This window comes from Hibiscus syriacus, unplaced genomic scaffold, assembly GCF_006381635.1.
Source record: "Hibiscus syriacus cultivar Baekdansim isolate YM2019G1 unplaced genomic scaffold, ASM638163v2 tig00110462_pilon, whole genome shotgun sequence".
Lineage (NCBI taxonomy): Eukaryota > Viridiplantae > Streptophyta > Magnoliopsida > Malvales > Malvaceae > Hibiscus > Hibiscus syriacus.
In genome coordinates this window covers 495,544-510,797 of record NW_024062747.1, presented here as the reverse complement: position 1 = coordinate 510,797, position 15,254 = coordinate 495,544, and the positions used below count along the sequence as shown (strand labels likewise).

The 15,254-nt window shown below is 37.3% G+C and overlaps 1 protein-coding gene and 1 pseudogene across 1 annotated transcript; one reads left to right on the top strand and one right to left on the bottom strand.

The window, feature by feature from the left end:
- Positions 1-4,841: 4,841 nt before the first annotated feature.
- Positions 4,842-6,162, bottom strand: LOC120126926. Its single transcript, XM_039144960.1, has 4 exons — positions 5,885-6,162; positions 5,493-5,789; positions 5,189-5,400; positions 4,842-4,941 (listed from the first exon to the last, which is right to left on the bottom strand). The coding sequence occupies exons 1-3, from the start codon at positions 6,129-6,131 to the stop codon at positions 5,357-5,359; spliced, it is 588 nt and encodes a 195-aa protein (XP_039000891.1). The 5' UTR covers positions 6,132-6,162; the 3' UTR covers positions 4,842-4,941; positions 5,189-5,356.
- Positions 6,163-12,810: 6,648 nt separating this feature from the next.
- On the top strand, positions 12,811-14,300 carry LOC120126792 (annotated as a pseudogene).
- The last annotated feature ends 954 nt before the right edge of the window (positions 14,301-15,254 follow it).

The window sequence follows — 15,254 nt, the reverse complement described above, 5'->3', positions numbered from 1 at the left end:
GAGAAACCAGATGATGTTGAGGAGAAAGAATGGAAGAGGATCAATAGAATGGCATGTGGTACTATTCGATCGTGTCTTTCTAGAGAGCAGAAGTATGCATTTTCTAAGGAAACTTCTGCAAGTAAATTGTGGAAGGCACTGGAGGAGAAATTTTTGAAGAAAAGCGGTCAGAACAAACTCTACATGAAAAAGAGACTGTTCCGCTTCAACTATGTACCAGGTACCACTATGAATGATCACATTACTAGCTTTAATCAGCTGGTGACTGATCTGATGAATATGGACGTGACTTTTGAAGACGAAGATCTGGCTCTGATGTTGATGGGATCACTTCCTGATGAGTTTGAGTATCTTGAAACTACTCTACTTCATGGGAAGGTTGATGTGTCTCTCAGTGAAGTAACTGCTGCCTTGTATAGTTATGAATTGAGAAAGAAAGACAAACAAGAAAACACAAGTGTCGAAGCAGAAGCTCTTGTTGTTAGAGGCCGTTCCAAGAGTCAGAATAAAGGAAGCAGAGGGAGATCGAAGTCAAAGTCCAGATTGAGCAAGATGAATGTGCTTTTTGTCGAGAAAAAGGGCACTGGAAGAAAGAATGTCCCAAGCTAAAGAATAAAGGCAAACCTGAAAGGGGGAAGGCTGTCTCAGAATCAAATGTGGTCGAGTATGATGATGGAGATTCAGATTTCGCATTCGCTGCTACGCCATCAACCAGCTGTTCCAGTTCATGGCTGTTAGATTCAGCTTGTAGCCACCATATGACCCCCAATAGAGAATGGTTCTTTGATTTTAAAGAACTAAAAGGTGGAATTGTCTACACAGCAAATAATTCCCCTCTTGACACACTTGGGATTGGTTCAATTCGCTTGAGGAATCAGGATGGATCAATCAGAACCTTAACAGGTGTCCATTATGTACCAGATTTAATGAGAAATCTCATCTCTGTGGGAACCTTAGAGTCAAAAGGTTTAGAAGTGAGGGCAAAAGATGGGATTATGAGGATTATCTCTGGTGCACTGGTGATAATGAAGGGAATCCGAAAAAGAAACAATGTGTATTACTTTCTGGGTAGTACAATTGTTGGGACAGCAGCAGTGGCAGCTTCTACTGATGAACAGGAGTCAGAAGCAACCAGGTTATGGCATATGCGCTTGGGGCATGTTGGTGAAAAATCCTTGAAATTACTGATAGATCAAGGATTATTGAAGGGTGCTCGGGCTTGCAAATTAGCTTTTTGTGAGCATTGCATCAAAGGGAAGAAGACGAGGGTGAAATTTGGAACAGCAATCCATGATACTAAAGGTATTTTGGATTATGTTCATTCAGATGTATGGGGGCCTTCCAAGACAACTTCATTGGGAGGAACACACTATTATGTCACCTTTGTTGATGATTTTCCCGGAGAGTTGGGTGTATCCAATGAAGACAAAGGATGAGGTGCTAGGATTTTTCCTTAAATGGAAAAAGATGATGGAGACTCAAACAGGAGAAAATCAAACGTCTCCGTACAGACAATGGTGGAGAGTACAAAAATGATCCATTTCTGAAAGTCTGTGAAGAGGAAGGTATTGTTAGGCACTTCACTGTCAGAGGTACACCACAACAGAATGGAGTGGCAGAGCGTATGAACCGGACATTAGTGGAGAAGGTTCGGTGTATGTTGTCTAATGCTGGGTTAGGCAAAGAATTTTGGGCTGAGGCTTTGGTCTATGCTTGTCACCTTGTCAACCGCTTACCATCGACTGCTATTGGTGGTAAAACACCATTAGAGAAATGGTTTGGAGTACCTGCTACAGATTATGATTCCTTACATGTGTTTGGTTCCACTGCATACTACCATGTTAAGGAGTCAAAGCTGGATCCAGAGCAAAGAAGGCGATTTTTATGGGGATCTGGTGTGAAAGGCTATCGTCTTTGGTGTCCAGAAACAAGAAAATAATCTTCAGCAGGGATGTTACCTTTGATGAATCTACCATTTGTGAAAGGTGACTTCAGAAAAATTGGAGCAGACAGATGGAACTCCCAAAAGGTGGAGTTTGAAGGAAGCAAATTTGTCCAACCAGTAAAGAAAATGATGTTGACTCTCCTATGGTAGAAGAAGAGTCAGATGAAGAAGGTTCAGACCCAAGAACCTCCACAGCACATGAATCAATTGCACTCAGAAAGGGAAAGAGACCATGACAACCTGCTCGTATGCGTATGGTCTCTTTTTGCATCACCAATTGCAATGATGACGTTCCTGCCACTTTTAATGAAGCAGTTCAAAGTTCAGAACATAAAAAGTGAGGATTGCCATGAATGAAGATGCAATCCCTTCAAAGAATCAGACGTGGAAACTAGCTAGTCTTCCGAAGGGAAAGAAGGCAATTGGGTGCAAGTGGGTATATGCAAAGAAGATGGATTTCCTGACAAGAATAACATCCGCTACAAAGCAGATTGGTGGCTAAAGGCTACGCTCAAACGGAGGGAGTTGATTAATGAAGTATTTTCTCCAGTTGTAAAACATTCCTCCATCAGAATTTTGTTGGCTTTGGTAGCGCAGTTGGATTTGGAACTAGTTCAGATGGATGTAAAACTGCATTTTTACATGGAGACTTGGATGAGGAAATCTACATGACTCAGCCAGATGGATTCAAAGTTGCTGAAAAAGAAGAGATGGTGTGCAAATTAGAAAAATCGTTGTACGGATTGAGCAATCTCCAAGGCAGTGGTACAAGCGATTGACAAGTTTATGATAGGCAGAAGTACACAAGAAGCAAATATGATCATTGTGTGTATTTACGTGAGCTAGAAGACGGATCCTATATATATCTTCTTTTTATGATGCTGATAGCTTCCAGGAGTCAGACAGAAATTGCGAAACTAAAGACTCAATTGAACAGGGAGTTTGAGATGAAGGATCTTGGTGAAGCGAAGAAGATTCTAGGCATGGAGATATCAAGGGATAAGAATTGGGGAGGCTTTGTTTGTCTCAGAAAGAATATCTGAGGAAGGTACTAAAACGTTTTGGCATAAATGAGATGTCAAACCAGTTAGTACACCTCTTGCTCCTCATTTCAAGCTCGGTGCATCCATGTCACCTAAGGATGATGCAGAACGGGAATACATGTCAAAGGTTCCGTATGCAAGTGCTGTTGGTAGCTTGATGTATGCAATGGTGTGTACGAGACCGATATTTCACAGGCAATTGGGGTTGTGAGCAGTATATGCATGATCCTGAAAGGAGCATTGGCAAGCTGTGAAATGGATTCTGCGGTATATTCTAACACCGTAGATGTTGGTTTGGTCTTTCAGCAGGACAAACAAGATGGTCAGTGTGTAGTTGGGTATTGTGATTCAGACTATGCAGGTGATTTGGACAAGCGTCGATCAACTACTGGTTATGTGTTTACATTTGCAAAGGCACCAGTCATTGGAAGTCCACCTTACAGTCAACAGTGGCTTTGTCTACTACAGAGGCAGAGTATATGGCAGTTACAGAGGCTGTGAAGGAGGCAATTTGGCTTCAAGGGTTGCTTGGTGAATTGGGAATAGAACAAAAGCACATCAAAGTGCACTGTGACAGTCAGAGTGCTATTCATTTAGCAAAGAACCAGGTTTACCATGGGACGAAGCATATTGATGTTCGATATCACTTTGTACGAGATTCTAGAAGAAAGGTGGAGTCATAATCCAGAAGATTCGGACCACTGAGAATCCTGCTGATATTGACAAAAGTGGTAACTGCGGTCAATTTAAACATTGTTTAGATTTGGTCAATATTGTTACAAATTAAAATTGTTTTTTAGATGTGTGTGGAATTTGCCAAGGTGGAGATTTGTTGGTTTTTGGCAAAAGTCCCACATTGGTTGTGTATAGGAGGGGAAATTCTTTTGTTATAAATAAAGCCCTCCTCCTCCTTAGTTAATCATCCCACAATAAGCCTTCTTCTATTTTAAAGGCTATTTGTATTCTTTCTCTCTTTGTAATATTTCCTCTATTAGTGAAATATTTTGGTGTTCTCTTTTATGTCTATTTAATAGCTATTGTCGGGTATAGTTGTTGTCAATTATTGTCCTATTAAAATTACTTGTCTTGGTAGTTCTGTCTAAGGAAAGTGGGTTTTAAGAGGGACCATTGTGACCCCTCCTCTTTCCTGGGAATCTACCTTGGGGTGATTTTTAGTACAATCGTTTTCACACTAGTCACCTAGATAATAGTTTTCACGGTGAATCTGTTATTGGTGGAAATTAACCCGAATTTCACAACAATTCCACCCCTTTAGAAAAATGGGGTCAAACCAAATATTGCGAACTCCATATAAAAACAATCAAAAGTTTACAGACGAAATACTTACATACACACATTCCATCGACGGTTGCTAGCTTCGAGGAAGTGGCCATGGCTAGTGTGAAACCTTGAAGCCTGGCTTTGGTTGTTTTGTGTATGATGAATTTCTCAGAACAAACTTACAAGTTAAACAGCTCAATCATACCGAAATTTAGAAGATCCAATTAAGGTTTAAAGCTGATCAGACCCTACAAATTTTCTAATCTAAACTTCGAAGTTCAAAGTTTTAAGCCCAAATTTGAACTTTGATGTGCCATTTGGAAAAAAAAGATTCCGGGTTTTGGATGTTTAGATCTTCCAATTGGATTAAACTATTTAAATTGTTTTTCCACCTATTTTCGATCAGGAAAGAGTTGGGATATCAGTGGCTGATAGAATCACAACTTCCAACAAGTTTCCATTTTCCTTGATCAGCTTAAAGACACAGACATCTCCCACCTTCAATTCATTGCCTATCACAAATGGTCTCCAACTGTTACCCCCAAACAAAGCTCTTCTATGTTCATTGCTTCTTCTTTCGAACTGAACAGTCCAAGTTCTACCATCTGCAACTCTCAGGATAGTTTCTCCACTCTTCTTCAAATATTTCTTGGCGAATTCCTCCGGTATGTACTGCCAACAAGTGAAATATCTTGATAAGAATGAAGATAGTTTCAGTTCTTAAACAGCAATGTATGTTCATGCAGTACAAGTCCTTCACTGTTTTTAGATATATTTGAGAGATGTATATAGCAGTTCTAATATTCTTTACGTTCAGATATGCTTGACACTCTTACTTCATATGGGGAATGATAAAAAAAATGCCATTTGCAAGACTCGGATTAAGTAAATGGAATAGAGGATTCAACAGAAATCTCACCAGATGAACACCAGAATTAACATATGGTGGGTTCATCAAAACACTGAAAGAGGGATTTGAAGTTCTGAGGTCACTAGTTCCTATACAAGCTCTTTGTTTCTTGGTTGGAGTCGATGGTTTTATCTCTGTCTTTCCCAGAATGTCGGGTTTCAGACGTCTCCGACCACCTTACATCTTTTCACTACCATCTTTTGCAGAATATTTGAGATCACCTGTTAAGATTGAAACAGTTGAGATAGTAGCTTTGGAAGCATAACATAACTTTAATCAAACTAGAGAACATTTCAACCACAAAGATGATCACCCCAAAGTTCTTTTGTTACATATTGAGAACTCATGCTCTTCTTTTCTTTCTCGAGCTTGATCCACTCAGCTTGAATGCTTCCACTTGAGTTAGTTCTCATCGTATTACAAGGATGAAAACATGGAGATTTCAATTTCTTTTTCTGGTTTTGTGTCGAGTCATCCGAGATTTCAACGTAAGAGTCTGTTGGGTCTTTAAATTTACTGGCACTGGATGGACATGGTCTTTGTTGACAAACAGGTTCAGTATCACTGACCATGTTCCTGGTTTTAACTCGATTGGCTATGCTCTCATGAGCTGTTACAACAAAAAGAAGCAATAAAGCATCCACAAAGACTGTCAAGTAGACAAATTGATCATAAAATCAAAGACATATAACAGGTTCTACTCACCCAACGGCCTGCAGACCTTGCTTGCATTTTCGACTACCAGATAGGTGACCACTTTCATTAGGATTTCAGGATGCTTAATTAACTCGAATACACATATATCACCAACACCAAGACGATTATATTCCACAAATGCCTGCCAACCACCATAGAGCTCTGCTTGCAGAATTTTACTTCCTGCGTTCCTACGGTACTTCATAGGCCAAGTTTTCCCAGCTGAGTTGCATAAGGTCAGACTACCCTTTTGCATTGTCAAAAATTCCCTAGCAAAGTCTGAAGGCATACCCTGGAATTCAAGAAGGGAAAAGAAATCCAGAGGATAAAGTGCGACGTTTGTAAATTTAAGCTACTTGGAGTCGGCCAAATGGTGATTTAGAGATTAAACAGGTTCTCGTTTTGAAAGTTACCATTCTATAACGATTGCCCAAGAATGATGGTTTCATTACGACAATGAAAAATGGGTTTCCAGTACTTTTCCAAGAACTAGCTATCTGAACAGCGTGTGCCTTTTCAGTGGCTGCCAACTGTTGCAGAAAACTGAATGCCTCAGTTTTCACACTTCTCTCAGTCTCAGCTGTAATTACAAAAATAAAAGATGACGAGATTTTTGGCATCTCCAAAGTAACCCACTGCAAAAATTGAAATATAAAATGCATACCATCAAGTTGTCCTGGTGATTTTTCATCTTTCTTGAGATTTCCATTGATCCTGCTAGGCTTTGATTCATCAGGACTAATGCCAGAAGATAAAATCTCTAAATTCAAATAGTTTCCCGGTTGAGTAGGTGAACATGTTTTCAATTTCTTTTGAGGCAGAGGACACGGCAAATGTGATTTCTCTTTATTTTTCCTACTCACTGAAACATCATCAAAAAGGTAGACAAACATGTCATCATCTTCATTCCTAGTGTATGGATCAACCTAGGGAGCACTCTTATAAAAATTTTAAGTTTACGGGCAAGGGGAGTATTATATTTAATTTATGTACTAACCTAATCTCAGTGAAGACCGACTTGCAATATCAGCATCTTTTTGTTTCCTGGTTGAAGTTATTGGTTGCATCTTGCCCAAAAGATCAGGTTTCAGACATTGCAAAGCACCTGATTCCCCTCCGTTTTCATGCTTTGCTGAATATTTAAATTTACCTGTAAAGTTTGGAACTTTCAAGGCAATAAATTCCTAGTTCTAACTCGACAGGACATGATCTTATGAACTGCTAAAAAATGAAATGATAAGAAGAAACAAAGCATCTCCATAGATCGTCATATAAAAAAAACTTATCATTAATCAATGACCATGTAACAGGTCCTACTTACCCTGCTGTCTGGAAGCCTTGATAGCATTTTCAACAACCGGGTAAATGAACACTTTCATTAAGATTTCAGGGTGCTTAATTAACTCAAAGACACAGATATCACCAACTTTAAGATGATTATCTTCCACAAATGCCCGCCAGCCTCCATAAAGGAGTGCTGTCCCATTTTTTTTTCCTGCATTACTATAGTACCGCATAGACCAAGTTTTCCCAGCAGAATTGCATAAGGTCAGGTTACACTTGTGCCCTGTCAAAAACTTCATGGCAAAGTCCGATGGTATAACCTGGTATTCAAGAAGGGCAAACAGAAACCAGAATATGAAACGTTTTCAGTCCAAACAAAGATTAAATAGTTCATGACTTTGGGCAAAAAGCCAACTTTGAGGTTATCCAAATTCTCGTTTTGTATATTACCATTTGATAGTTATAAGAAACAGAATATGGTCGCAGGACCACCATGAAAACTGGATTTGCAGTACTGATTTTGAAAGCACTAGCTACCCGAATTGCACGTGCCTTTTCGGGGTCTGCCAACTTTTGCGAACAGCTTAAAAAGTCAGTTCTCACACTTTGACGAGCTGAAATTATTGATGAAGTCGGAAATCACAGTAAGCAACAAATTCAGGAGGAAAACGAAAAAAATGAGACAAACTTCTCAAAAATATCACTGCAAAGATTGAAATAAATAATGCATACCATCAACTTTTCCTGCAGAACTACGTGGGTTTTCATTTTTCTCGAGATTTTCAAGATTGATCTTACTAGACTTGGAGTGATCAGAGCTGATGCAAGAAGATAAAATATCCAACTCCGAATGTCTTCCAGGTTGATTAGGTGAATCAGTCCTCAATTTCTTCTGAGGTAGAGGGCAAGGCAAATGTGATTTCTCTTTTCTTTCCCTACTCACTGAAACATCATCAAAAGGTTGAGAAACATATCGTCAGCCTCTTTATTGCTAGTATATGGATGGGAGCTATGAAGCACTCGTATAAGAATGAGTATATTTAACTTTTATACTCACCTAATCTCGAAGAAGACCTACTTGCACTATCAGAAACTGAAAAAATGGTAACTTCCAATAAATTTTCATTTTTCTTCATCAGTTCAAAGACACATAAGTCTCCAACTTTCAAGTTATTGTCCAGCACGAATGCTCTCCATGTATTTTCAAGAAATTTGGCTTTTACAAGTGTACCAGTTTCATTTCTCCTGTAGTTCATAATCCAAGTCCTCCCATCTGAAACTTTCAGGGTGATTTCCCCGCTTTTCTTGAAATATCTCTTGGCAAATTGGCATGGTATGTTCTGCCAAAAGAAAAAAGTTCAAATGAATTTTTAGTTCTTAATCAGAAAAGTATATTCATATAAACTTCTTTTCTATTTGCTAAGCTTTAATTTTATTTTGAAATAAACAGATGAGTTAATAAGAGCTTTTGACCCAAATTCTTACCAAAGAACTGCGAGTAAGAACATACGATGGCCCCATCACAACATTGAAAGATGGATTTGCAGATTTGAAAGCAGTAGCTTGTATACAAGCTCTTTGTTTATCTGTAGTCGGTGGTTCCATCTTGCCCATAAGTTCAGGTCGCGGATACCCCAAAGCACCTGATTTCCCTCCATTATCATGTTTTGCTGACCATTTGGATTTACATGCTGAAGATCAAAACTTTTTAAGACAATAGCTTTGGAAACAAACCATTACTTACTCAAAATAAATAACATTTGAACAAAATGATTCTCACCCTGAAATTCTCTTCTTAAATTTTGGAAATCCATGCTCTTCTTATGTTTCTCGAGCTTTGGGTCTTTACCTTCTACCGAGTTGGAGGGACACCGAGCTTGTTGACAATCAAGTTTAGTTTCACTGATCGAGCTCCTTGTTCTAACTCCACAGCCTACTCCCTTATGAGCTGTTACAAAATGAAATGATAAGAAATAAAACATCTCTATAGATTGTCATGGAAACAAACTGATCAATCAATGGCATATATAGCAGGTTCTTCTCACCTTGTGGCATGTAGGCCTTGTTTGCATTTTTTACGACCGGATGGATTTCCACTTTCATTAAGATTTCAGGGCGCTTAATTAGCTCGAAAACACATATGTCACCAACATCAAGACGGTTATCTTCTACAAATGCCCGCCAACCACTATGGAGTTGTGCATGCATATTTTTATTTTCTGGATAGCTATGGTACTTCATGGGCCAAGTTTTCCCAGTGGAGTCGACTATGTTCAGATTACCATTGTGCTTTGTGAAAAATTTCCCGGCAAAGTTTGATGGTATAGCCTGGAATCCAAAAAAGGAAAAGAAACCAGAATATGACACATTTTCACTCCAAACAAATCATAAGCAGTTCACAACTTTGGCTCAACAAATGACGATATGTTACCATAGTATATTTATAACGAACAGACGATGGTCGCATGAACACCATGAAAACTGGATTTTCAGTACTTTTGAGAGCAGCAGCTATCTGGATTGCCTGAGCCTTTTCAGTGGTTGTCAACTTTTGGGAACACATTGAAACCATTTTAACCCTTTGGCAAACTGAAATCCCCCCAACTCCTGTCATAGATGGAGGAAATCATATTAAGCAACAAAATCAGAAGGCAGAAAAAAATGGCATGAACATCTCAAGAACAAACACTGCTGAAATTGAAATAAATAATGCAGACCATCAACTTTTTGTTTAAAACTACATGATATTTCATTTTTCCTGAGATTACCAAGCTTAATCTTTGCAGATTTAAGGTCATCAAGGGTAATTTGCGATGATAAATCCTCTAACTTCGAATCAGTCCCAGTTTTATATGGTGAATCAGTTCTCATTTTCTTTTGAAGGAGTGGACATGGCAAGTCTGATTTCTCTTTCCTTTTCCTACTGTCCGAAACATCATCACCGTCGTCTTCCGATCTAGCGTAGGCATATTCGATCTCCGAAGCACTTCTATCAAAAATTAACACATGGAAATGACCATTCCCTTCGTATCGGAAAACCAAAAAAGACCCAATATCCAATGAGTAATGCTCTGCAAATTCTCTCCAACCCTTTTGCAACCGCACCCTTCCATCACTCTTTGTAAGTTCCACGTGCCATATTGCACCACTTGGGACCTCAAGCTTAACAGTACTTGGCAGTTGGTTTCCATATTTTCTTACAAAACTTCTAGGAATCCCCTGATAATGACCGTATACAGACATGGTCATCTATTGAAATATCAAGAAGGAAACTGATTAAAAAGTAGAAAATCGAAATGGAGAAAAAGAAGGAATACTTACAAGCATCTCGGATCGAATAGTATCCTGAAGGATTACTTTGAAAAAATGAGGAGTTTTGGAAGTAAACATGGAATGATTGTTGTCTCTACGATGATGAGAAGTCATATTGGAAACCAGTGGAAGAGTATGTTCAATTATTTCCTACATGAACAAACACTTTAGGAGACAGCATCAGTGCTTACTTTCTCCTCCATAATTTCTTTAAAAATAAATAGTAAACAAAAGGAAAATTAATAGAATGTAAAATCAGCTGCATCATTTTCTGCAGAAAAATACTTGTTTTCATAGCAACACAGCATATACGAATAAGAAAGATAAAAGGAACCCAAAGGCTGAAGACAATGAGTCGATGACTGTACCTTAGTTTCAACGAAGCCGAAAGCAGTCTAAATATTACCGTGCGTAGCTTCCCCTTACTATTCTCCTTTCCCTTCTGTTCCACAAACATGAAGCAATAACAAAATAAAATTTGCTGAGTTTCTTGAACCAGATATCAACAACATCAAGGTTCTGCTATTGAATGTTAACAAAAACTGGGATTGCTGATGACGGAACCGCCTTAACAAAAACTGGGGAATTGGCAGCAATTAATACAATTTTAATTTAGTGGGTAGCTATTCAATGTTGATTTATTGTTTGTAGGATTTTAGAAACTAAAAGATCGATTCATTAATGACCAGAAAAAGTTTGTCTTTTGTGTAGCCAAAGTTTTCCCTTTTGTCTCCTCCTCTCTGTCATTCACATTAATCTTAGTTCTGCCACTACACAACAGCCGGCTCCCTCCCGCCATTATATATATATATATAGGTGTATATATATATAGGTATATTTTTGAAGAGATATATTAAATCTAAGAGTTTCTTATCATTTTAGTTAAAATTATAAAAAAAATATATATTTTGATCATTCCACTGTTAACTGACATTAAGCAAATGACGTGACATGTTAAATCAATAATTAAGATTTAATTTGACCCACTAAAATTTTATTTTGATATATTTTCAATTTTTTCTAAACACTAAAAAGTAATATATATATATATATATATATATTTAAATTATAATTTTATAAAAAAAATAAAAATCATATAAAATTAAATTTCTCTTGTTGCGTGAATTTCTCTTTTACTTGAGTTTTCAGGATTTTACAACTGACATGTCATTTTTATCTATAAAATTGAAGATATTGTGACGTATCTTATAATCTTATTTTTTTGTAGACATTGCGATGACAAAGATGAAAGATTGGTTAAAGATTATTTTAGAGTCAGAAGATGTACACAGCTGAGCTGTGCAAAAGACTCAAATAGTTACTGATAAGCCCACACAATGTCGAAGAATATCGTAGCATTTTGCTTCTTTACAATATCTTTGCCATACTTGTCATAATATTTGTTTTTTGTTAATATAGTACATGCAAACTCCCACTAATGTTCATTGGAATGTTGTCAATAATGTCCTCAAGTATTTTAGTGGTACGATCGATTTTGACTTGGGATTATTTTTTATCGGAACTCAAATACGATGATGTTGATCACCTTATGTACATGATACAAATTGAAAGGGTGGTATCGAGGATAAAAGATTTGTCAGATTATTGTATTTTTTTATAACACATATATTGACGTAGAATTCTAAGAAACAACACTTTTTTCCCCTTAATCTATTGTGATAGTCGAGCGTAAATGTATTGTTGATGATGTGGTCCAAGCGGTTTGAATTAAAACAATATTGACCGGAATGAGTATGAATTTATATTGTTCATATTTGGTCTTATGATTTCATTTATTGTTCATATAGTAGTGTTAGTTTAACAATTTACATAAAAATAGTTATTTAATGGTTATAAATTTACATAAAGTTGAAATCAAAGGAATAAATTCAGTTATTTAATGGTTAGATGATCTGATCCACTCAACCACATTACATTTGACTGAAAAATTAGTGTAGGCTTTCTCCCAATTGTGTAGAACATTATTTTCCCATCACTCGTTAAATTATTACCAAACAATCACCAAAGCTGCACCTGATCCAGAGCATTCTCAATTCTTCTGAGACCGGTTTCATTGATAGAATAATCAAATAAAAAATGTTTAATCAACAACTTTTTGTATTTGACCATAAATAAAATACAATCTAGTCCGCCATTGACGTATGGCCAAAGCAAGTCCTACAGAGTTGACAGAAATTATGTAACTTGTTTGATGAACTACCCTGCATCAAACCAAAATCCCAACTCCATATAAAAACACTCAAGTTGTCATGCAAAACACTTAATACACTCGCAAATTTCATAGACGGTTGCTTTGAATTATCTTCGACTTGATAACCATGGCTAGGGTAACACCTTGGAGCCTTGTTTTGGTAGTTTTGTGTATGACGAGTTGGGGCTCTTTGGTTAATGGTGCTGCTGCTGCTGCTGGTAATAATGAAGGTCTAGGAGCTTCCTTCATCTTTGGTGATTCTTTGCCGGATGCTGGTAATAATAACTATCTGCAAACTTTGTCCAAGGCAAATATTCCGCCAAATGGGATCGACTTTAAAGCCTCCGGCGGCCAACCTACGGGTCGCTTCACCAATGGCAGAACCATTGGTGACATTGTAGGTAAGCTTTTTTCACTTCTCATTCGTCTTTAACCACGATAAACACAACGTGACTGCAGTTTTCTGGATAATGGGGGTAAAGCTTGTCATTTGTATATTTCCAGGAGAAGAATTGGGAGTACCAGATTATGCAGTTCCATATCTTGCTCCAAATTCTACAGGGAAAGCTAATATTATATGGTGTAAATTATGCATCAGGGGGAGGAGGGATTATGAATGCAACTGGAAGAATATTTGTTAGTCCTTTTTTCCCAGTATTTTAAATTTATCCTTTTTCACATATGTTCATGTAAATCTATAGCTATCTGAAATTTGCAGGTTAACAGGCTAGGATTGGATATTCAAATCGACTACTTCAACAACACAAGACAACAGCTGGACAAATTATTGGGTCCATCAAAAGCCAAAGATTATATTTCCAAGAGATCCATCTTCTCAATTACAATTGGATCCAATGATTTTCTCAACAATTATCTTCTCCCACTTCTTTCCACTGGAACAAGGATTTCCGAAAACCCTGATGCTTTTATCGATGACATGATCAATCACTTTCGGAACCAATTAACAGTACGCTCCCGGATTTTTACACGTGCATTTGAGTCCAAGAAACATAGTTTAAAATTGACTAAGTTGTTCTGTTAATGGTGGCAGAGACTATATCAACTCGATGCTCGGAAGTTTGTCATTGGAAACGTCGGTCCGATCGGTTGCATACCTTATCAGAAAACTATCAATCAATTGAACGAAAACCAGTGTGTTGATTTGGCAAATAAGCTAGCCGTGCAATACAACAGGCAATTAAAGAACTTGCTGACTGAACTAAATGGGAAGCTCCAAGGAGCCATATTTATTCATGCCAATGTGTATGACCTAGTGATGGAGCTCATCACAAATTATTCAAAATATGGTATTAACATCGATACACACATCTCGGGTCTTTTTTTCGATATTTAAAATTAAGAATCGAATTTTTTATTTTATTTACGTAGGTTTCACAACAGCAAGCAGAGCTTGTTGTGGAAATGGAGGCCAATTTGCGGGGATAATCCCATGTGGACCAACATCAAGCTTGTGTGAAGATCGAGAGAAGCATGTGTTCTGGGATCCTTACCATCCAAGTGAGGCGGCCAATCTTATAATCGCAAGGCAACTTGTTTATGGAAGTACCAAATATATTTCACCAATCAATCTTCAACAGCTTCGTAATCTCTAGTTCTGCTTATTATTGTTACTATTTTCTTTTTCCAAATCACAGTCTGCGTCAAATTTATTGTTATTTCTGTAATAGTTTATTAAAAAATTATTCAGATTTTATTTTGTTTTTCTCGATTACGAGCGTAATGGACTAATAAAAAAACTGTTAAAAAATCATCAGGGCAACCCGTGTGCAGAGAAACAGTAGACCACCTACCTTCTTAAGACTTTAATTTGATTGATGATTGTCATCTGTCATAAATGTTGAAAATCAATACAATTGTGAGCTGTCCTTAAATATCGATGATTTAATTCATAAATAATCGTTTTTCTCATTATGGTTGAAACAAAGGGGGGGGGGGAAAGTGAAGAAAGAAATGAAAGCAAATGTCAGTTAACGTGGGCGACCGAATGAGCACAACTGGAAGATTGGTGATTGCCTGTGCCTGAGGTTTTGCTACTACTTGATAATGACACATCATACAGTGCTGGTGGAGACACTTAGATGGCTACTCCGCCCTTCGCGTGCTACCCCGACTCGCCCCCGCAACCCCACTTTCACCCGACAGCGCCGGTCCATCACTGACTGCTCTCACTGTGCCTTCTTCCCCCCTACCATTTACCTAATTACTTTGGTTTATATGCTTATGTGCACTGTTCAAACGCAGACTTGTTTTGGATTCTTCTCCATTTTAAATTATTTTAAAAAAACGTGAAATGTATTTGTATTTGTTTTATTATATTATTTTTGTTTATTGAATATGTTTTGTATAAAATATATCAATAATAAATTGATTTAGTGAGATGAGATACTGAATTTTTTTAACAATGTTAGATGTTTGAATTTGGATATTTGTAAATGAAACAAATTAAATTGAGATGTCTGCCTCCTAACGAGTCTTTATAAAATTCAATTTGAATTAGTCGATCAATAAATTAAATATAAATTATTAATTAAAAAATTGAGAAAATCTAGT

Coding starts and splice junctions, on each gene's coding strand:
- LOC120126926 (XM_039144960.1), bottom strand. CDS start 6,131: ATGCAAAAGGGTAGTCTGACCTTATGCAACTCAGCTGGGAAAACTTGG. Junction 5,790..5,884: donor CAAGGTCTGCAGGCCGTTGG/GTGAGTAGAACC, acceptor TTGTTGTAACAG/CTCATGAGAGCATAGCCAAT. Junction 5,401..5,492: donor TGTAACAAAAGAACTTTGGG/GTGATCATCTTT, acceptor CAATCTTAACAG/GTGATCTCAAATATTCTGCA.